At 42.6% G+C, this 22,325-nt stretch overlaps 1 protein-coding gene across 5 annotated transcripts in view; it reads left to right on the forward strand.

Moving 5' to 3' along the window:
* LOC110521733 (receptor-type tyrosine-protein phosphatase F) overlaps window positions 1-22,325 on the forward strand; it is a 345,140-nt gene that overhangs the window by 306,657 nt on the left and 16,158 nt on the right. For 3 of the 5 annotated variants that reach the window (XM_036968462.2, XM_090231901.1, XM_036968469.2), the window contains 5 exons: window positions 4,782-4,894; window positions 9,679-9,711; window positions 13,137-13,234; window positions 20,916-21,039; window positions 21,736-21,911. In XM_036968462.2, coding sequence (XP_036824357.2) covers window positions 4,782-4,894; window positions 9,679-9,711; window positions 13,137-13,234; window positions 20,916-21,039; window positions 21,736-21,911 — 544 coding nt within the window. The remainder of the gene's footprint in view (window positions 1-4,781; window positions 4,895-9,678; window positions 9,712-13,136; window positions 13,235-20,915; window positions 21,040-21,735; window positions 21,912-22,325) is intronic. The other 2 variants (XM_036968467.2, XM_036968468.2) reach the window with 1 other exon arrangement.

A 22,325-nucleotide genomic window follows, 5' to 3' on the forward strand; every position in this document is an offset into this window, starting at 1 on the left:
AACACCCACACACACCTGCAGCCCTGATGCCTTGCAAGCTAAATGCAAAAAGTGGAGTTCAAATTACATGTCGTTTCCTAGGCAATAGTCAGAATAACAAAGCACGCTTTCCCACACTTCCTTATTTCCTGCCTCCATGCTTTATTACGATCTCCATTACAATCCTCATCTCGCCGTCCATCTCCGGGGCTGTGTCCTAAATGGCATCTTATCTCCTGTATAGTGCAGCTCTATTGACCCGAGCCTTAAGGGCTTTCGTCGAAAGTAGTGCACTGCAGTTACAGTTGACGTCGGAAGTTTACATACACTTAGGCTGGAGTCATTAAAACTCGTTTTTCAACCTCTCCACAAATTTCTTGTTTACAAACTATAGTTTTGGCAAGTCAGTTAGGACATCTACTTTGTGCGTGACACAAGTCATTTTTCCAACAATTGTTTACAGACAGATTATTTCACTTATAATTCACTTTATCACAATTCCAGTGGGTCAGAAGTTTACATACACTAAGTTGACTGTGCCTTTAAACAGCTTGGAAAATTCCAGAAAATGATGGCTTTAGATGCTTCTGATAGGCTGATTAATATTATTTGAGTCCATTTGAGGTGTACCTGTGGATGTAATTCAAGGCCTACCTTCAAACTCAGTGCCTCTTTGCTTGGCATCATGGGACAATCAAAATAAATCATCCAAGACCTCAGAAGAAAATTGTAGACCTCCACAAGTCTGGTTCATTCTTAGGAGCAATTTCCAAATGCCTGAAGGTACCACGTTCATCTGTTCAAACAATAGTACGCAAGTATAAACCCCATGGGACCACGCAGCCATCATACCGCTCAGGAAGGAGACGCGTTCTGTCTCCTAGAGATGAATGTACTTTGGTGCAAAAAGTATAAATCAATTGGCGAACAGCAAAGGACCTTGTGAAGATGCTGGAGGAAACAGGTACAAAAGTATCTAGATCCATAGTAAAATGAGTCCTATATCAACATAACTTGAATGGCCGCTCAGCAAGGAAGAAGCCACTGCTCCAGACCCGTCATAAAAAAAGCCTGACTACGGTTTGCAACTGCACATGGGGACAAAGATCATACTTTTTGGAGATATGTCCTCTGGTCTGATGAAACAAAAATAGAACTGTTTGGCCATAATTACCATCGTTATGTTTGGAGGAAAAAAGGGGAGGCTTGCAAGCTGAAGAACATCATCCCAACCATGAAACTCGGGGGTGGCAGCATGATGTTGTGGGGGTGCTTTGCTGTAGGAGGGACTGGTCCACTTCACAAAATAGATGGCATCATGAGGGAGGAAAATTATGTGAATACAGTGGGGCAAAAAAGTATTTAGTCAGCCACCAATTGTGCAAGGTCTCCCACTTAAAAAGATGAGAGAGGCCTGTAATTTTCATCATAGGTACACTTCAACTATGACAGACAAAATGAGGGAAGAAAATCCAGAAAATCACATTGTAGGATTTTTTATGAATTTATTTGCAAATTATGGTGGAAAATAAGTATTTGGTCAATAACAAAAGTTTATCTCAATACTTTGTTATATACCCTTTGTTGGCAATGACAGAGGTCAAACGTTTTCTGTAAGTCTTCACAAGGTTTTCACACACTGTTGCTGGTATTTTGGCCCATTCCTCCATGCAGATCACCTCTAGAGCAGTGATGTTTTGGGGCTGTTGCTGGGCAACACAGACTTTCAACTCCCTCCAAAGATTTTCTAAGGGGTTGAGATCTGGAGACTGGCTAGGCCACTCCAGGACCTTGAAATGCTTCTTACAAAGCCACTCCTTCGTTGCCCGGGCGGTGTTTGTGATCATTGTCATGCTGAAAGACCCAGCCACGTTTCATCTTCAATGCCCTTGCTGATTGAAGGAGGTTTTCACTCAAAATCTCACGATACATGGCCCCATTCATTCTTTCCTTTACACGGACCACTCATCCTGGTCCCTTTGCAGAAAAATAGCCCCAATACATGATGTTTCCACCCCCATGCTTCACAGTAGGTATGGTGTTCTTTGGATGCAACTCAGAATTCTTTGTTTAGTTTAGTTTTTACCAAAAAGTAATATTTTGGTTTCATCTGACCATATGACATTCTCCCAATCTTCTTCTGGATCATCCAAATGCTCTCTAGCAAACTTCAGACGGGCCTGGACATGTACTGGTTTAAGCAGGGGGACACGTCTGGCCCTGCAGGATTTGAGTCCCTGGCGGCGTAGTGTGTTACTGATGGTAGGCTTTGTTACTTTGGTCCCAGCTCTCTGCAGGTCATTCACTAGAATCCCCCGTGTGGTTCTGGGATTTTTGCTCACCATTCTTGTGATAATTTTGACCCCACGGGGTGAGATCTTGCGTGGAGCCCCAGATCGAGGGAGATTATCAGTGGTCTTGTATGTCTTCCATTTCCTAATAATTGCTCCCACAGTTGATTTCTTCAAACCAAGCTGCTTACCTATTGCAGATTCAGTCTTCCCAGCCTGGTGCAGGTCTACAATTTTGTTTCTGGTGTCCTTTGACAGCTCTTTGGTCTTGGCCATAGTGGAGTTTGGAGTGTCACAGTTTGAATTGTGGACAGGTGTCTTTTATACTGATAACAAGTTCAAACAGGTGCCATTAATACAGGTAACGAGTGGAGGATAGAGGAGCTTCTTAAAGAAGTAGTAACAGGTCTGTGAGAGCCAGAATTCTTTCTTGTTTGTAGGTGACCAAATACTTATTTTCCACCATAATTTGCAAATAAATTCATTAAAAATCATACAATGTGATTTTCTGGATTTTTCCTCATTTTGTCTGTCATAGTTGAAGTGTACCTATGATGAAAATTACAGGCCTCTCTCATATTTTTAAGTGGGAGAACTTGCACAATTGGTGGCTGACTAAATACTTTTTTGCCCCACTGTATATTGAAGCAAATGGGTATTGAAGCAAATGGGTCTTCCAATTGGACAATGACCCCAAGCATACTTCCAAAGTTGTGGCAAAATGGCTTAAGGACAACAAAGTCAAGGTATTGGAGTGGCCATCACAAAGCCCTGACCTCAATCCTATAGAAAATGTGTGGGCAGAACTGAAAAAGTGTGTGCGAGCAAGGAGGCCTACAAACCTGACTCAGTTACACCAGCTCTGTCAGGAGGAATGGGCCAAAATTCACCCAACTAATTGTGGGAAGCTTGTGGAAGGCTACCCAAAACATTTGACCCAAGTTAAACAATTTAAAGGCAATGCTACCAAATACTAATTGAGTGTATGTAAACGTCTGACCCACTGGGAATGTGATGAAAGAAATAATAGCTTAAATCATTCTCTCTACTATTATCCTGACATTTCACATTCTTAAAATGAAGTGATGATACTAACTGACCTAAAACAGGGAATTTTTTTATAGGAGTACATGTCAGGAATTGTCAAAAAATGAGTATGAATGTATTTGGCTAAGGTGTATATAAACTGTAAGTTTAGGGCTAGTAACATGACTGACACCTCTCATAGACAGCTTTGATAGCATGGCATCACTAATAGCTGCCCCTGAGACAGAGTTAGGTGAGCACATCAGCAGCAGCACTCAGCGATGGAGGCTGCTGCACATGACATGTTAGCGTAATGTTAGCGCTACCCAGAGAAACGAATGCAGGCTTTAATGCATTTGCTTGGCAGCAGCTGTAACATGTCAACACTTAAGGCCTCAGTTATCATGCTAGCGCTAGGAGACGTGTGCATTGGGAATGGAGGAGATGTGCTCTCTCTCTGTTTCTCTCTCTCCCCTCTTCCTACTTTCCTTCCTCCTCTCCCTCTCTTTCTTTCTCTCCTCTCGCTACTCCATCCCCCTTTCCTCTTCCCCAAGTCCCTCCCTCTCCCACTCCCCTCTCTCCTTCCCTCCCTCCTTCTCTCTTTCTCTCCACCTCTGTAATTAGCCAGCCTTGCTAGTCTGTCACTGCAACTGATCCGTTAATTGCTCAGACTGTTTGTTTTCACACATTCATATGGGGGAAATTAGAGGTTTTAATGAGCGTAAACCTAAAACTGTGTCACCACTTCCCCCCCAGCTGTGTAGACAGTAAATTGGGCCCTCCACACATAAACGGCCTCATCTGGGGAACCAACGAACACAGCCCGGCAGACAGTGTTATTTAACAGCAGCATACTCAAATTGCACCCTATTCCCTATATAACGCATTACTTTTGACCAGAGCTGAGGGCTGTGGCTATGGTCAAAATTTGGGAATTATATAGCAGGGATGGTGCAGTTTTGGACATAAAACAAATGTACTTATTTATGTGTACTGTATTTATATTATGCATTCTGTATGTTGACTTTGTGTCTTGTCTGTCTTGGACATAGTCTATTACTGGAAGCACCTATTCATTAAGTCAATTTCCGGGTATGTGTAAATGCGATTCTGGGATTCTGATCTGACTCTGAAGAGTAGATGTGTGCCTCTGCTTCAGGAAGTTACAAATCTCAACATGACTTTTAACTACCTGCAAATTGAGCATCGTCTCGGTATCTGGTATCTTCCACATGATTGCAGAAATAAACAGATGTCAGTCTTTGGGTTGGGTTCTGATGGGTAATCTGTGTAAGGGGTTGACCATCCCAAGCCAGCAGGCCCCTGCTGTATGGTTACATTCCAATGTCTAAAGGCCTTTTAGCATGCCACTTAGAATACATGCCAAATACATTACATTCTAAATAGTAGTGTGAATTTTGGAACAGAGAATATACTGTGTTTACAGCTCCTCTCATGGCCTATCCTCCCTGCCTCTCTCCCCAGGAAACGAGCATCTCCCTCTGCCAAGGATGAGCACTCTGTTGGGGTGAAGGACTCTCTGCTGGCCCACTCCTCTGACCCTGTGGAGATGAGACGACTTAACTACCAGACACAAGGTATAGACGCACACAAACACAAACTCACCCACCCAGACACACTAGCAGACCAGACTGATCACTAGACACACACTGAAAATTTGGCCGTTTGAAAAGATCCTAAGAACGTCGATAGGCCGTTCTCTGCACTCACCCCCAAAAAAACACTGGGAGCAAACCCATGATTCTCGGTGTCGGAGCACGCTGCTCAGACCACTGCGCTATCGCAGTTCACAATGTTCTAGCAAGCCGCGAGAACACTGTGAATACTGATGATACCTGATGGTAATAGTGTGTTGTTTTTCATTCTTTTTGTTTTGAGCCTCCCTTAAACCATAGTCCTAACCTTAACCACTCGGGAATGAACACATGCAGTTAACCCCTTGAGTTGTTTCCGTTTCACCCCTGTAACCACACAGAATTAACCCTGTGACCATGCAGAATGAACGGGTCAAAAATAGACCTTCATCCATAGTACGTTGAATTTCGAAGGGAAACTTCGAGATCTTGTAGAGCAGACAAAACAACCCACACAGACGCACTTAAGTTTAGCAACCATGGCCAAACTTTCCACTTTGCCTACACTCAAATCTCTAACAAGGTTGCTTATAAAACCTGGCCTCGAGCCACCTCCACTGGTCACACTCTTATGCTTTGATAAATTCTGGTAAATGTGTAGATTTTTGTAACTACTTTGATAGGAGAAGCAGTGTAATGCAGCTTTGGAAGATGGACAGGACAGCTTTGGACAGCTTTGGAAGATGTAATAGGAAAACCATCTGAGTTCTCAGTGTATATGCAGCTAAATTAGATTCAGCTAAATTAGAATAATATCAGATGCTGGTTATCTCAAAATAAAGATTGTCGACATTCAATTATGCCGACTATCATCGGTGGAATGTACCTGCTTTACTGCACACCACATTCTCCAGTGTAAAAATAAAATAAAATAAACACTGAGTGTTAAATCAACACTGAAAGTATTGAGTTTGTGGACCCATATAGACATCGGGAACCGTGTTATATTAACACTGCTTAGTTTAAACCCTTATTCAAATATTTCCCAGAGTGCCTGATCTTTCAAATAAAAAAACACCCATGACTATATTTGTTAGTGACTGAGATATATGCTTGATGCATTCATCCATTTTCAGCCCTCCTGACATCACCAAGTGATAAAAAAAATTGTATTTGTAACACAATACCTTACACATTTCATACGGCCTTATTTTAAGGGTCTGGTATTACACTAATAGAGTGACCTGAAACTCATATACATCTCTTTGAACCAAAACCACACCCATCATTATTATATTTCCCAGCATGCTCTATTGCAGGTTGGGTTTTGGAATTGTTTGTTTCAGTATCTATGTTTGTGCACGTGCATTGATGCATTGGGGGGTCCCGAGTGGCGCAGCGGTCTAAGACACTGCATCTCAGTGCTAGAGGCGTCACTACAGAGCCTGGTTCGATACAAGGCTGTATCACAACCGGTCGTGACTGGGAGTCCCATAGGGCGGCGCACAATTGGCCCAGCATTGTCCGGGTTAGGATTTGGCCGGGGTAGGCCATCATTGTAAATAAGATTTTGTTCTTTACTGATTTGCCTAGAAAAATAAAGGTTACATTTTTGGGTGGGCGTTAGTTACATTTCTTGGGGGGCGCTAGTTACATTTTTTGCACCCGTTACTGAAAAGTTTGGTCCAGTTTAAATGTCTTAGGTAGTCTCCGCACAATGTTCCTAATCCTGGGAAGTCATTCCGAATGGAGATTAATACAACCGCCAACTGTTGGATATCCTAACTCTGGCTGGATTCCATAGGAATTACTCATCACTTTGCAAACTGGCATAATGTGACCTTGCAGGTAGAATTGAAAAATGATGATACATTTCCCAGGTTTTCCAGAAATCCTGGTTGGAAGTTTCCTGGAAATGGAAGAGGGAAATCTGAAATAATTCAACCAGTCAATTTTGATAACCCTAATTCCTTCCTGGCCTGAGGTATGAACTGGGGTACAATTAATGCACTTAAAAAGGTACAAAGGATGACCTTACAGAGTACCACTACAGTTACACGTGTTTGTACCCCTTTAGGCACAAATCTAAACCTTTTGTTGTGTGTAATACAATGGCCTGAAACTTGTGGTTTACAGGCCACATAGGGCCTGCAAGTCACATTATGGTGACTTACACATCACCTTTGTATGTTCTATTGGAATCCAGCCAGTGTAGTAATATAACTTTTGGAACCTGTTTTCAGAATGGGTTGGGAAGACTACACTATGAGACTACCTAAAGCAGGACTTTCCAACCCAGTTCCTGGAAAGCTACCATCCTATAGGTTTTCACACCAACCCTAATCTAGCATACCTGACTCTAATAATTAGCTGGTTGATAAACTAAACCAGGTTAGTTACAACTGGGGTTGGTGCAAAAACATACAGGAGGGTAGCTCTCCAGGAACGAAGTGGGCGAGACCTGAGCTAAAGCATCTAAACTAGAACAGCCATTTCAGTAACAGGTGCAATAATTCTCAGTAACATATTGGATCAGTTTAGAAAATATTTGTCATTTTTATTTGAGTGGCATAATATTAAATAATTAATCCATGTACATGCACAAACAGATAATGAAACAAACCATTTTTTTTAAATCAAACCGCAATAGAGCATACTGGGAAACATGTTAATGACTGTCATGGTTTTGGTTCATAGCGATGTGTATGAGTTCCAGGCTCCTGTATTTGGGTAAAACTCGGCACTCAAAGTAAAGCCTTATAAAATGTGTATGGCGTTGTGCTAAAGTGGCACTCCAGTCTCCTTTTCACATGATTTAACATCTGATTTACTTAACAAAAGGCACATCTCAATAGGTGGTACAGTTAAGTCATGACATAGCACAGCACAAATGGGGGGGGTTCTTTTTTGTTCACTATTGCTCTCTATTGTTCCTCACGCAAGGGGGGAGGCGGATGACATCACAATACCATCAAACCAATTTATTGAATTCCCTACTCCTTGAAGTTTTCAGTTGTGTCATAACACCACTATTTTGCTTAAAACATAATTTGTGTACCCTTTAGTGTGAGGACATGACTGTATTTTACACTTGGGATATTTCTTTTCAACAGGAGAAGTTCAAAAATCACTGGAGGATGTCTTTAAAAAAAAAATTGTAATAACATATTCAATTAGGATCTCACTTGGTGAAGTCCATGGAACCAAAAATGGATAAATGCAGCAATGATGTCTCTGTCACAAACAAATACAGTCATGGGTGGTAACTACAATTTACTCGAAAGCTAAGGTATTCTCGGAAATACATTAAGCAGTGTGTTCATTTCACACTTTCTCAGTGTTATTTGTTTTTGTTTTTAAAACCGGAGAATTTTCTGTGTGGATGTCATCATCTTGTCTTTGTTATTGTAAGTTAACAAGGCCTAATGTATAGGATCATATCAATCTTGTAGTATTTGTAGTACTTGGGTTGAGGTGAAGTTGGTGTGCTCTATGCAAAGAGAGATACTGTAGTTGCGGATGGAAGGTACTATCTGTCGATCAACAACTCAAAGCGCTGGTTTTAGTCTGAAAGTTGAGATGTCCTCTCCCTCTAAACTTCCATTTATGACCTTAAGAAGCCTAAATGGTCTCTTATCATACCGTAAAACTTCAATTAAAAGCTGTCTCAAATAGCCGCCTGTCCTTTTTAATACCCAGGCGGGCAAATAAACTTATGTTTTAAATAAATAACTGGCAAGCAGGGTCCTGGTCAAATGTCATGCACTATATAGGGAATAGGGTGCCATTTGGGACACAGGCTGTGTCTCTTCTAATGGGCTGCAATGACCCAGCTTGCTAATTAACTACCGTTGGACGCAGCGTTGAACTCGAATATAAGCCCACAGAATCACTCGCCCTTTCTTTCTGTGCTTCCTCCTCTCCTCTCTCTCTCTCTAGCACTTTCTTCCTGTGCTTCCTCCTCTCCTCTCTCTCTCTCTAGCACTTTCTTCCTGTGCGCTCTCTCGCCCTCTTTCTCGCTTTCTCACTCTGTCTCCTGCTGTCACTCTTTCTTACTCTATGCCGTCTCTCTCTCTCTCTATTTCTCTCTCTCTCTAACCCTTCATCTCATCTCTCTCCCCTCCACGCTGGGGTATTTTGAAGCTAGATCCTTCACAGGGATCCTCTTTAGTATTTGTTCTAGTAATGTGCTATTAGATGGGCAGCTTGTGGGTCTCTAGCAGTGGGGGACCTGTCTGATGTTGTTTACACAATTAGAGGCAGGTATGTTGTTGACTAGGTTGCCTCTTACCTTGTGTGTCCTTCATGAGCAACAATGAAGAACAGCGCTAGACATCAGGCGTGTCCTAATAGCTCAGTTCTTCACTATCGATGCCTCTGTTGCATACTAAAGCACTATATGATACTTTAATATAGGGTAGTAGTACATACAGTATAGTCTGTCTTATGTCTAAGACAGTTATGTGTTATGGTACCTTTTTACTGTCATGGTAGCCCGGACCCAATACCATGAGGTGAAATCAAACAATTCAGTTTGGATCCAGGCTATTGTCATGGATGGAGACCGCCTGGAATTGCATCATTCCTCTCAGTTTCAGCCTAACAAACTGACTCTCTTCAGTTCTGAAAACCTTGGTGCTCTTTCTCTATCCCCCTTTATCTCTCTCCTAATCCTTCTTTACCCTCTTCTCCCCTCCTTTTCCTCTCTTCCCCCTTTAACATGAATGATCCCTCTGGTTTTGGCTGTTGAGTATGACACACCGACCTCCCCCATCTTCTCCCCACAGGTTCCAGTGCCCTCAGTTGTCCGAACACTCCAAGTTAGTTTTCATTCCTCCTGTGTTTTCTACCTATTTGAGCATATCCTCTTTCCTTCTCTCTCTCTCTCTCTCTCTCTCTCTGATCTCTCTGTGATCTCTCTCTCTCTCTCGCTCTCTCTCTGATCTCTCTCTCGCTCTCTCTCTGATCTCTCTCTCTCTCTCTCTCTCTGATCTCTGAGTCACTCTGCATCAGTTCTCTCAGTAGCACAATCACAGCTCAGACTGTGCTTCAGGGGGAGTTGGAATATGCAAAAAAAACACATTTCCAATTCACACATGTACAAGTGTGGATTATATGTATGTGTAAATTGGAAATGTGATTTTTTTTCTTGCATATCTCAACTCCCCCTGAGGCACAGTCTGAGCTGTAATAGGACAATTATAACTACCCATCAATTACTTATTAGTGTTAGAACTGATCCTGATCTGTACATACAGTAGTTAGTACATGTAGTCAGTGACTGTTGCACCAAAACCGACAGCAAGTGTTGTGATGGTGCTACTTTGGGAGCTGAGTTGGAACACCCCCCCCCCCCCCCCCCCCTCCTCCAAGAACACCCACCTCCACCCTCTCTATTCATCCTCCACTGCTGATTTCTGTATGTCACCCACTAAGGCCATCTCATCTCGGCTCCATGCTAGCTGCACCTTCTCTGTGATCATCTGATTTGTAGCTCAGTCGGCTGGATCCTCCCACCCCCTTCCACTGCACTCCCACCCCCCTCATCCCCACTAGCTGTGTCACTTCCTTTCGACAGGCTGGCCTCAGAACTGCTACCTGTCACCGCTGGCTGAGAACTATCCAGAGTGTTTGATTGGATGGCTGTTTGTGGGAGGTCAGGGGTTATAGAAGAGAGTCAGGGTTTAGAGGTCAGAGCTTAGGGTCTTTAATAATAAGCCAATAAGATAAGAACACAGTAATATGCATAGAGCCTCTATTGACAATGATATAATTCATTTATTATTTGAATCAACATTATATGTTTGAGACATTTGTGAATGTGTTTGTTGTTTAGTGGTGTCTGTGTCTCGGTCTGTCCTGTCATTTTGGAGGATACTCCATTTGCTATTGCTTTGAGGACAAGCAGAGATGAAAGATTGTTCCTGCATCAATCCCTGAGCTCTTTTACCGCTGAAAAAGATGATATACTGTACCTGTATGTGTTCTGTTTATAAGTCCCGCACTTTGAGGTTACAATTTCAGCATCATTTGTTTCAGGATCAATAGCTATATATCACCTGGTAGCAAATGTACAGTGCCTTGCGAAAGTATTCGGCCCCCTTGAACTTTGCGACCTTTTGCCCCATTTCAGGCTTCAAACATAAAGATATAAAACTGTATTTTTTTGTGAAGAATCAACAACAAGTGGGACACAATCATGAAGTGGAACAACATTTATTGGATATTTCAAACTTTTTTAACAAATCAAAAACTGAAAAATTGGGCATCATGAAGAACAAGGAACACACCAGGCAGGCCCGAGATACTGTTGTGAAGAAGTTTAAAGCCGGATTTGGATACAAAAAGATTTCCCAAGCTTTAAACATCCCAAGGAGCACTGTGCAAGCGATAATATTGAAATGGAAGGAGTATCAGACCACTGCAAATCTACCAAGACCTGGCCGTCCCTCTAAACTTTCAGCTCATACAAGGAGAAGACTGATCAGAGATGCAGCCAAGAGGCCCATGATCACTCTGGATGAACTGCAGAGATCTACAGCTGAGGTGGGAGACTCTGTCCATAGGACAACAATCAGTCGTATATTGCACAAATCTGGCCTTTATGGAAGAGTGGCAAGAAGAAAGCCATTTCTTAAAGATATCCATAAAAAGTGTTGTTTAAAGTTTGCCACAAGCCACCTGGGAGACACACCGAACATGTGGAAGAAGGTGCTCTGGTCAGATGAAACCAAAATTGAACTTTTTGGCAACAATGCAAAACGTTATGTTTGGCGTAAAAGCAACACAGCTGAACACACCATCCCCACTGTCAAACATGGTGGTGGCAGCATCATGGTTTGGGCCTGCTTTTCTTCAGCAGGGACAGGGAAGATGGTTAAAATTGATGGGAAGATGGATGGAGCCAAATACAGGACCATTCTGGAAGAAAACCTGATGGAGTCTGCAAAAGACCTGAGACTGGGACGGAGATTTGTCTTCCAACAAAACAATGATCCAAAACATAAAGCAAAATCTACAATGGAATGGTTCAATAATAAACATATCCAGGTGTTAGAATGGCCAAGTCAAAGTCCAGACCTGAATCCAATCGAGAATCTGTGGAAAGAACTGAAAACTGCTGTTCACAAATGCTCTCCATCCAACCTCACTGAGCTCGAGCTGTTTTGCAAGGAGGAATGGGAAAAAAATTCAGTCTCTCGATGTGCAAAACTGATAGAGACATACCCCAAGCGACTTACAGCTGTAATCGCAGCAAAAGGTGGCGCTACAAAGTATTAACTTAAGGGGGCTGAATAATTTTGCACGCCCAATTTTTCAGTTTTTGATTTGTTAAAAAGTTTGAAATATACAATAAATGTCGTTCCACTTCATGATTGTGCCCCACTTGTTGTTGATTCTTCACAAAAAAATACAGTTTTATATCTTTATGTTTGAAGCCTGAAATGTGGCAAAAGGTCGCAAAGTTCAAGGGGGCCGAATACTTTTGCAAGGCACTGTATATGGTATATTTTCTAAAGTATTGTTTTGCTTTGTGACAATATCATTACTAATGTATTAAGATGTTGGTCTTATGTAGCTATAGCAAGGGATAGTTTGCAATTACCATTTCATGGAAAATTGGAAAGTGACCTGTTGTTAAAGCATGATGCTCTGAACATCCCCTCTCTCTCTCGCTCTCTCTCTCGCTCTCTCTCTCTCTCTCTCTCTCTCTCTCTCTCCACACACTTCTTTCCATATCACCTCTCTCAATGAGCTCTGTGCTTTGTCATCACACTTGCATCAGTTCACTGGTTGCATATCTCACATTCAGTGTGTGTATGTCTGTTGTGTGCATGCATGTGTGCAGGTTAGCTTTTTCGTCATGAATGCTGTTCTGGAGGCAGCTCTGCAGAACGGTCACTAGCTTGCACAGCCACAAAGTCACAACATCTGATTTTAAACATAACATTAACCTTAACCACACTGCTAACCCTAATGCCTAACCCTAACCTTAAATTAGGATCAAAAAGCACATTTTGTTTTCATAAATGTTTACAATATAGCCAATTTTGATTTTGCAGCTGGCACATCTAGCAGAAATCGCTCAGTTCTGCCTCCAGCACCACTCTCATCCCAATAAACGTCAACCTGCTGCAAGTGTGTGTGCGTCCATATATCACACTGTGTTGTACTTTTCATCCATAGCTTAAGGAAAGTTTTATGTACCGCTGTAAATAGGTAACATTCTTTCTCACTCCTTCAGGGATGATGGAGCACCCTTTCATCTCCACCACTGATCTGGCTAACCACATCGAGCGACTTAAGGCCAACGACGGACTCCGCTTCTCACAGGAGTATGAGGTAACTACTCTGCCCTGCTGATCACCACTGGCTGTCTACAACTCAGTTCGCTCATATACTGTAGTCTCTGTAGTCTCTGTAGTCTCTAGATCTATAGTCTCTCTCAACGGATTAGCTTGACACTTTGATTATGGCTCACACACTGCCCTGCAACCACTGGCTGTCTTTATCACTACACTCTTAGAAAAAAAAGGTGCTATTTAGGAACTAAAAGGGTTCTTCGGCTGTCCCCATGACCCTTTGAAGAACATTTTTTGGTTCCAGGTAGAACCCTTTCGTGGTCGATGACACAGTCGATGACGTGGCACGCAACCATTGGTTGATGCATAGAACGTCTCGGCAGGGGAACGCAACGCAACCATAGGGCGGATTCTATTATGCTGAGCCAGTGAGATGCCAGTGAGATGTTTTGCTCAATAAGCAGACCAGAGTGGGCCTTCCCCAATCAGATTTTTTTTGGGGGTGTCTCTATGGTGTCTTTATGTCTCTGCCTCGAATTTCTTCACTCTTGTTGGCTCGTGATAGCTAAGATTATCTATTATATTGACAAGATGTTCAAGTAACCGCTCTAACAATGAAAATACATGTCCTAAAATATGGAAGGCAGGCAGCAGGAGACAAGATCAGGTGGGACCATTCTAGCCAGTGAGAGAGCAGATACTTGTGTGAACAACAAGCACAACTAAGTTGCAGAATGGCACGTGTGTCCACTTATAAGAGTGCATTTGTAACAACCTAGACATTATGCTATTTGATCACATAAGCATCATGTAATTTGACACTCTCTCATCGACTTACATGCAAAAAGATCTGCTTATCTGGCAGGGGCAGATTTTGGACAGAGGTTATCCTCGCGCTTCACCTCTTCCTCTCTGGTGATAGTTTGTGATAGTGATGCACAAGCTAGGCCTATTTGGAACATTGCTCATCTACACACACACTTTGTTCTGCCGTTTGGAATAGAGCGGGAGTCTGTGATTGGTCTCTAACACACACATTTGTATAAGTATAATTCTAATACGGTCATGACCACTCAAAGTGTAGTAGTCGTCAGAGTACCGTCAGAGTGTCTTTAATGTCTTTAATAGGTTATGCATACTGTTTCAATTATGTTTCAGTGGTGAGGGTTGGGAAAGAAGCCCAGACTTTGTCAACTGTTGTCATTTTAAAGGGTGAACTTAGCAATTAGGTAGAATTATGCAAATAGTTAGTAAAAAGTCTGAGCTAAAATTCTCACTCTGGTTTGTATGGGCAACACATACACCTTTCTTCTTAATTGCCTACGATTAGTGATTCATGATCACTGCCAGCTACTGAGTGGTGAGTGCTGCCTTGCGCCAGTCTCTCCCTGCCTGCGCTGTATTCAGACAGGTGAAAACAATGGCAGTTGTTGGTTGATTGTGCCTTACTCTGTTTGGCACATGCTGTCCAACTCAAACGTTTCCTCAGAAGTGGGGACTGATGCCTTTTGCTGACACAGAGGAAGGAAGCCACACCATATGTTCAGGGAGCGTCGAGTCACGCAGAGATGACACATTTAGGATTGGGACTTTGCAAACAATTTATGAGAGGGCTTGGCTGTGTAATGTACGCTGGGGAGTGACGAAAGGTATTAATCAGGCTGTTCACCAGACACAATCACCTCCTAATGTGCCTCGCTAGATTAGGATATCATCGGGAAAAAGAATGGGAGACGCTTTTTGAATACCACTGCATAGTTCAGTTATAGCAAATGATAGGTCTGTTTAACATGTCTTGTGCGTTCGATTCACTGCATTGCCTGTGTGGCTGTTTTTCCCTCGGTGGATCTGTAGACAGGTTCCATAAACAACAACGACAAGCGCACACAACCATGCGTACACACACACACACACACACTGTAAGACTTTTCTGTAATTTCAACAGTAAAACACTGTAGAACGCACAATAAAATACCTTAAATGTCTTTTTACAGATTTAATGATTGTGCATTGTGGGAAAATGTTGTGGGCTGGGAAAGAGTCTGGCTTATTAATGTATTTTAAGACTTGCATTTGAGGCTATATTTGTTGCACTCTTGAGTGAGAATGCTGTATCCACACAAAATACAGTAATATTCTGTACTTTAAGCTTGAACCCCCCTTCCCCCACTTTGTTATTAGGTAGAATTAAGTAGAATTATGCAAATAGCTAGTAAAAAGTCTGAGCTAAAATTCTCACTCTGGTTTATATGGGCACCACACACACACACACACACACACACACACACACACACACACACACCTTTCTTCATAAGCATACGATGAGTGATTCATGATCACTGCCTGCTACTGAGTGGTGAGTGTTGCCTTGCACTAGTCCAAGACTCTCATTAAGGAATCCTTCATTCTCCTTGCCTGAGCTGTATTCAGACAGGTGAAAACAATTACAGTTGTTAGTTGATTGTGCCTTACTCTGTTTGGCACATGCTGTCCAACTCAAACGTTTCCTCAGTAGTGGGGACTGATGCCTTTTGCTGACACAGAGGAAGGAAGCAACACCATATGTTCAGGGAGCGCCGATTCACGCAGAGATGACAGTTTAGGATTGGGAATTTGCAAACAATTTATGAGAGGACTTGTCTGGTAATGTACGCTGGGGAGTGACAGCAGGTATTAATCAGGCTGTTCACCAGACACAATCACCTCCTAATGTGCCTCGCTAGATTAGGATATCATCTGAAAAAGAATGGGAAATGCTTTTTTCTTCAGTTATAGCAAACAATAGGTCTGTTTAACATGTCTAGTGCGTTCGATCTACTGTTATAGCCCATGTGTCTGCTTTTCCCTCGGTGGATCTGTCGACAGCTGACATAAATTACAGCACGCTTACGCGTTGACACACACACACACACACACACACACACACACACACACACACTATGCCTGACAGTGTCTGGCCGAGTGGCTGAAAGACATTATTTGCTGTATTTATCATAGATACAACAGAGTATGCACCCCAAATGGGACCCTATTCCCTATTCAGTGCACTACTTTGGACCATGACTCACAATAAGTTACCATTTGGGAGGCAACCTGAGATGCACCTGTCTCCCGACTCCAGAATACGCCTCTGATTCAACGAGGGCCTGGATGTGATGTTATTTATGTCAACATTTATTGTAAAATGTACAGAAACTTACTGGCAGCAATTGGCCAGTAAGTTACTGTAATTCATTTTACAGTAACAGCTACTGAAAACCATTTTATGGAACCAAAAATGTTACTGTAATTTAAGTAACAGTACCAATTACAATTACAGCATATTACTGTAAATACCCAGTGACATATTACCCAGTGTTCTTTGCAAGTTTTCATTTAAACGTGTACATTTTGGTCATTTAGCGGGTGCACTTGTCCTTACAGCAAGTAAAAATGTTTCTGTAACTGTTAACAAACGCTTCCAACCTGTAGAGATGTTATGCTTGATACCAGAGATCTAAGGCATGAGTTGAAATCGCTAAGAAGCTAACTTCGAAGCAGTGTACCGATGCGTGTATCATTTTATCAGAAGTATGTAATCAATGATGTACGAAGCTTAGTTTGATCACATACTTTTTCAAACCATGTGTTGCAAAATGTGAGATTCTACTGATTTCACCCTGGTTCCAGTGGGGGGTTTTTTCGATTCCAAGCTGCTTTCAAACACTGACTGGACAGTATATTTCTATATATTTATGATTTTGTACAAAATATTTTTCACCTGACCGGTAGCTTAGCAGGTAGAGTAGGGAACAATGGAACATTCACTGATGTGGGGTTATGCGTTTGAGTCCTGTTGAAGGCACACTATTTAGAAAATTGTTCTTTCTGCATTTCTGTTAAAACAATTTGCATTATTTAGTATAAGCTTCTGTCTTAAGCATCGTAAACATTGCCATAGATTCAGTTTCTGAAAAATAGTCAACTTGAAGGCAAAAAAATGGAAGCATGATGTAAGATGCAAACCTGGTATTCCAACTGATTATAGGCTACTTAAGCCAACGACCATGATATTATGACTGAAACAGAGAAAGAATACCTGTGATAATCGAATGCTGCTATTTATTTCTGACCAGCAGATGTCACTAATGTGCAATGTGAACAGATAATGAAGCTTAGAGTATTTAACCGTTTTTTAGCACAATTTGATGAAAGCGCCAAAGCCTTCAGAAAGCCTCGGTTTCCCATCACTACGAAACTCATAGTGATTACATGGCAAAACAGATGAAAATGACATGGCTAGCCACTCAACCATTAAAGGTTTGAGACTTGCTCCCACTCTGATCTGCTCCCTAGATAAATTAAGTTCTTACAGAACTACTACCACATATCAGTTAATTTTGTACAGCATTCTCACTAACGGGTGCAACAAATGTAGAGTCTCTTTCAAGACAAACCTCAAAATATGTTAATGGGTCAGAAACAATATCATACTCTCACTCATGTTTAAAATGCTTTTGGAGCTCCAAAAGGCAGTATGGTACAGTATTCTGAATTACAGTAACATTTCTGGCAACATTTGGCCAGTAATATACTGTAGGTTTTCAGGACAAGGTTTATAAAATTCTTGAAATAGAATATATATTAGTGTATTCTGTACGGTTTCTCACTCACTGGTGCAACAAATATAGCCTCTTACAAGGCAAGCCTTAAATATGTTAATGTCCCAGAGACTCTTTCGCAGCCCACAACAGTTTCCCACAATGCACCATCATTAATTCTGTAATAAACATTTAAGGTATTTTACTGTGCATTCTACAGTAATTTACTGTTGAAATTACTTAAGTCTGATAAAGACAGCAAACAATGTCTTTCAGCCACTCGGCCAGACACTGTCAGCCATAGTGTGTGTGTGCGTGTGTGTGTGTGTGTGTGTGTGTGTGTGTGTGTGTGTGTGTGTGCGCGTGCGTGCGTGCGTCACGACTTCCTCTCCTTGATCGGGCGGTGTTCGGCGGTCGACGTCACCGGCTTTCTAGCCATCGCCGCTCCATTTTTCATGTATCCATTTGTTTTGTCTTGTTCCCTGCACACCTGGTTTTCATTCCCCAATCAAATCAAATGTATTTATTCCTCTGTTCCCCATGTTTGTGTGTAGGATTGTTTGTGTTACGTATATTTTGATATTGTGGATATTGTTAGCGCATTACCTTTTTGTCTATGTTCCGTGTTTTGGACACATTTTATGTTACTTTGTGCTGTTATTTGACTGGAATAAAGTGTGCCTGTTCACTACACTCTGCTCTCCTGCACCTGACCTCGCCTCCAATACACACTCCTAACAGTGTTTGTGTGTGTGTGTGTACGTGTGTGTGTGTGTAAGCATGTTTGTACTGTATCAGTGCACGTGTGGGTGGAGTGTTTGTGCATGTTAGCAGGGAAATAGCTAATTATGATCCTGCAATGTATTATCACCCTCCTTAGAGAAGCTGTTTAAATAAAACATGTATTTGTTATGGACACAGAATAGTACACCTTGCTAACTGAAGCAGCAATATAGAAGTATTTTAAGCATCACAAAAGACACAATATAAGTAGTGTATGCCACAAACGGTACCCTGTTCATTATGTCGTGCACTACTTTTGACCAGGGTCCGTAGTTCTCTAGTCAAAGCTAGTGCACTATATATGGAATAATATTGGGCCATTTGGGCCACAGTCAGTTACTGTATGAAGTGTCTTGACAGGATTTGATATCAGCTGAAATACAGGAGCTATTCTTGAAGCATCACCGTGCTGCTGGTTTAGGATGCAGCTTGTGGAAAACACACACACACACACACACGCACACACACAGCTAGTGGAAAACAAGCTAAGGGCTCTTCAAATGTCAAAGTCAATTTTCCTCGCCTATGTAAATTCAGCCTCTTGTGCCAAGCGTTAGCATGGTATCTCTTCCTCACGGAGGTACACATGGTGGCGGCCCTCTGGGCTTTTGTTTTGTGGGTGCCTGTTTTTGTTTCTAAGAGGGATGGAAATGCGGCGGTGTCGGGGAGAGAGCGTGATTGCAGTGGCATCCACGGTAACTGATATTCACATCCACTGGGCGCATTAGCAATAATGTGTGTTGTTTGTCAGAGCAACGCAGCAAAAGCTTTGCCTAACAGGCTGTTAAATAAGATGTGCGCTCAACCTCTCTCACCATTGTCATTGATATGAGCAGACAGACGGGTCCCACATGCCTTCTCAGCCAGCCATTCAGTCAGGAGGAAACAACCAGAATGTGCAGCCTTTTCCTTTGTGTGTGTGTGAGCGAAGAAGAGAGGCAGCGGGAGAGGAGGGAGAGGAGAGGGAGAAAGAGGGCAAGACAGAGAGGGGATAAGGAGAGAGACCGAGAAGGTGAAAGAGAGAGGCGAGACAGTGATGCGGTTGGGGGAGAGCGTATGTATTTGTTTTTCAGTATGATGTGAGATCAGTGATCAGAACAGAATGGTCAATAATGAATAACAATGTAGTGTCTGTCATTATTTAGTTGGACCAGAGCCTTTGTCCAGTGCCAGGGATCGATACAGGGCTCAGATGAATCATCAACCTGCGTAGCCGTGGCTTACCCATGCCCTGCCTACCATATGTTCAGCTCTCCCTCACTGTGTCACATATTGTAGTGTAGACTACTTCTATATACTGTATGTATTTGTACTGTACTCTATACGACATCGTTCCACCAGTAAATATTGTTTCAACTTCTTTCAATGGTCTCTGGACATCTGATTTGTACTAGCTTGTTACAGCATAGATATTTCCTATTTCCTAGGTTTGTGGTTCGACCACGGTGTTATATTCATCCTGAGTGATCTCCCCTCTCTGTGTGGAAGGGCTTGGAGGTCGTGACCTCAGGCTGGGTAGATTCAAGAACACTGATAGAGGTTGTTTCTGCTCTGTTCACCTCCATGACATCTTGATTTCATCAGCAAAGCTCTCCTTGGCCATTAGTGTAAGGGCGTTCGTCTGTAGGAGGAAGAGAAGCGGACCAAAGCGCAGCGTGGTGGTTATTCATGTTTTAATAAATCACTACACATGAACAAACTAACAAAAACAAGAAATGTGAAAACGCAAAACAGTCCTATCCTGTGACAACAAACACAGTGACAGGAACAATCACCCACCAACACACAGTGAAACCCAGGCTACCTAAGTATGATTCTCAATCAGAGACAACTAATGACACCTGCCTCTGATTGAGAACCATACTAGGCCGAAAACATAGAAATGCCCCAAAACATAGAAAAACAAACATAGACTGCCCACCCAACTCACGCCCTGACCATACTAAATAAATACAAAACAACAGAAATAGAGGTCAGAACGTGACAATTAGGTGGCCCAGAGATGGTAGAGCCACGACGGAGAGGTGATTTAATTAATTCAAACAGCCCGGGGGGGAAGGAAGAGTGCTGTGGGATCACATAGGGCTGCTTTTATTACAGAACAGACATTGAAAAGGATGGGGAATGTTCTGGTGCCTCCATCATCCTTTAGAATTAAACATACCGAACCTACTTTCCTCACAAAACACTGCAAGGCTATTGAGTTTTGAGAAATATGACAGGAAAAATTACAATGTGTCTCTTCTTCCTCCTCTCTCTATCTCTCTCTCCTTCCCCCTGTCCTTCTTTCTTTCTCCCCTTCTCTCTCTCTCCCTTCTCTCTCCCTTGCACTCTCTCACTCCATCCCCCCTTCATCAGTCCGTAGACCCTGGACAGCAGTTCACGTGGGAACACTCTAACCTGGAAGTAAACAAGCCAAAGAACCGCTATGCAAATGTCATCGCCTACGACCACTCCAGGGTCATCCTCACCTCCGTCGACGGTATGTTTGGTGGATTTGTTGTTGTTGTTGTGAAGTGTTTTCGCTTTTTAATAACTGGATGCGGGGAGGTAATGTGTTATGAAATAAGTGAGCACCTGTCAATAAAACGTTTTTTAGGTGATGTTTTGCTTTTTAGGGAGGGGTGGTGGGAGGTATTGTGATGGTATTAACTAAGTGAGGCTGTCTCAATAAAGAATATCCAAAGCCAAGTCTGCAGACAGTAAGCTCCTACCCACTGCAAAGACATGTCACAACAATATATCTCTCAACCCAATCCCCAGGTGTGACAATGCTTTCTCCCTCACTGTCCGTCTGTCTCAGTTTGGAGTCAGTCAGTGATATAAATGTCATTGCATCCTACTGGTTGTGGATGTGTCTTTCTTCTCTAATGTGTTGTGCTGAGTGGAGCTGTTTCATGCTGTGAAGGGGGTGTTGATACCGTGTTGAAAACCTGCCCGCCTGCTAGGTGACATCCCAAATAGCACCCTATCCCCTGTTTATAGCACACTTCTTTTGGCCAGAGCCCTATGGGCCCTGGTCAAAAGTAGCGCACTATAGGAGATAGTGCCATTTGGGAAGAAGTGATGGAGTGCCATTGCGCTATGGGCGGGGGTCAAAATAAGTGCACTATATAGGGAGCCATTTGGGATGCAACCTTAATGTTTCCAAACACTGCCTTCCTTCACCGTGCTACAGGAGTGCCAGGTAGCGACTACATCAACGCTAACTACATAGACGGCTACAGGAAGCAGAACGACTACATCGCTACACAGGGCCCGCTTCCTGAAACCCTGAGTGACTTCTGGAGGATGGTGTGGGAGCAGAGGACCAACACTATTGTCATGATGACCAGGCTGGAGGAGAAGTCAAGGGTGAGAGACTGAACACGCACACACTGTCTCAGCAATACATTTAAGTCATTTAGGAGACGCCTTTATACAGAGCAATTAGGGTCAAGTGCCTTGCTCAAGGGCACATCAACAGATTTTTCACCTTGTCGTTGTAACGGTTTTCTATATGAGAAGGAGAGTCGGACCAAAATGCAGCGTGTAGATTGCGATCCATGTTTTAATGAACAAACGTAAACCACGAATCAATGCAAACACTACAAAATAAAGAACGTGATGAACGTAACGAAAACCTAAAACAGCCTATCTGGTGAAAAACACATAGACAGGAACAATCACCCACAAACACACAGTGAACCCCAGGCTACCTAAATATGGTTCCCAATCAGAGACAATGACGAACACCTGCCTCTGACTGAGAACCATATCAGGCTGAAC

Source organism: Oncorhynchus mykiss, chromosome 4 (genome assembly GCF_057628025.1).
Source record: "Oncorhynchus mykiss isolate SJ-2025 chromosome 4, ASM5762802v1, whole genome shotgun sequence".
NCBI lineage: Eukaryota > Metazoa > Chordata > Actinopteri > Salmoniformes > Salmonidae > Oncorhynchus > Oncorhynchus mykiss.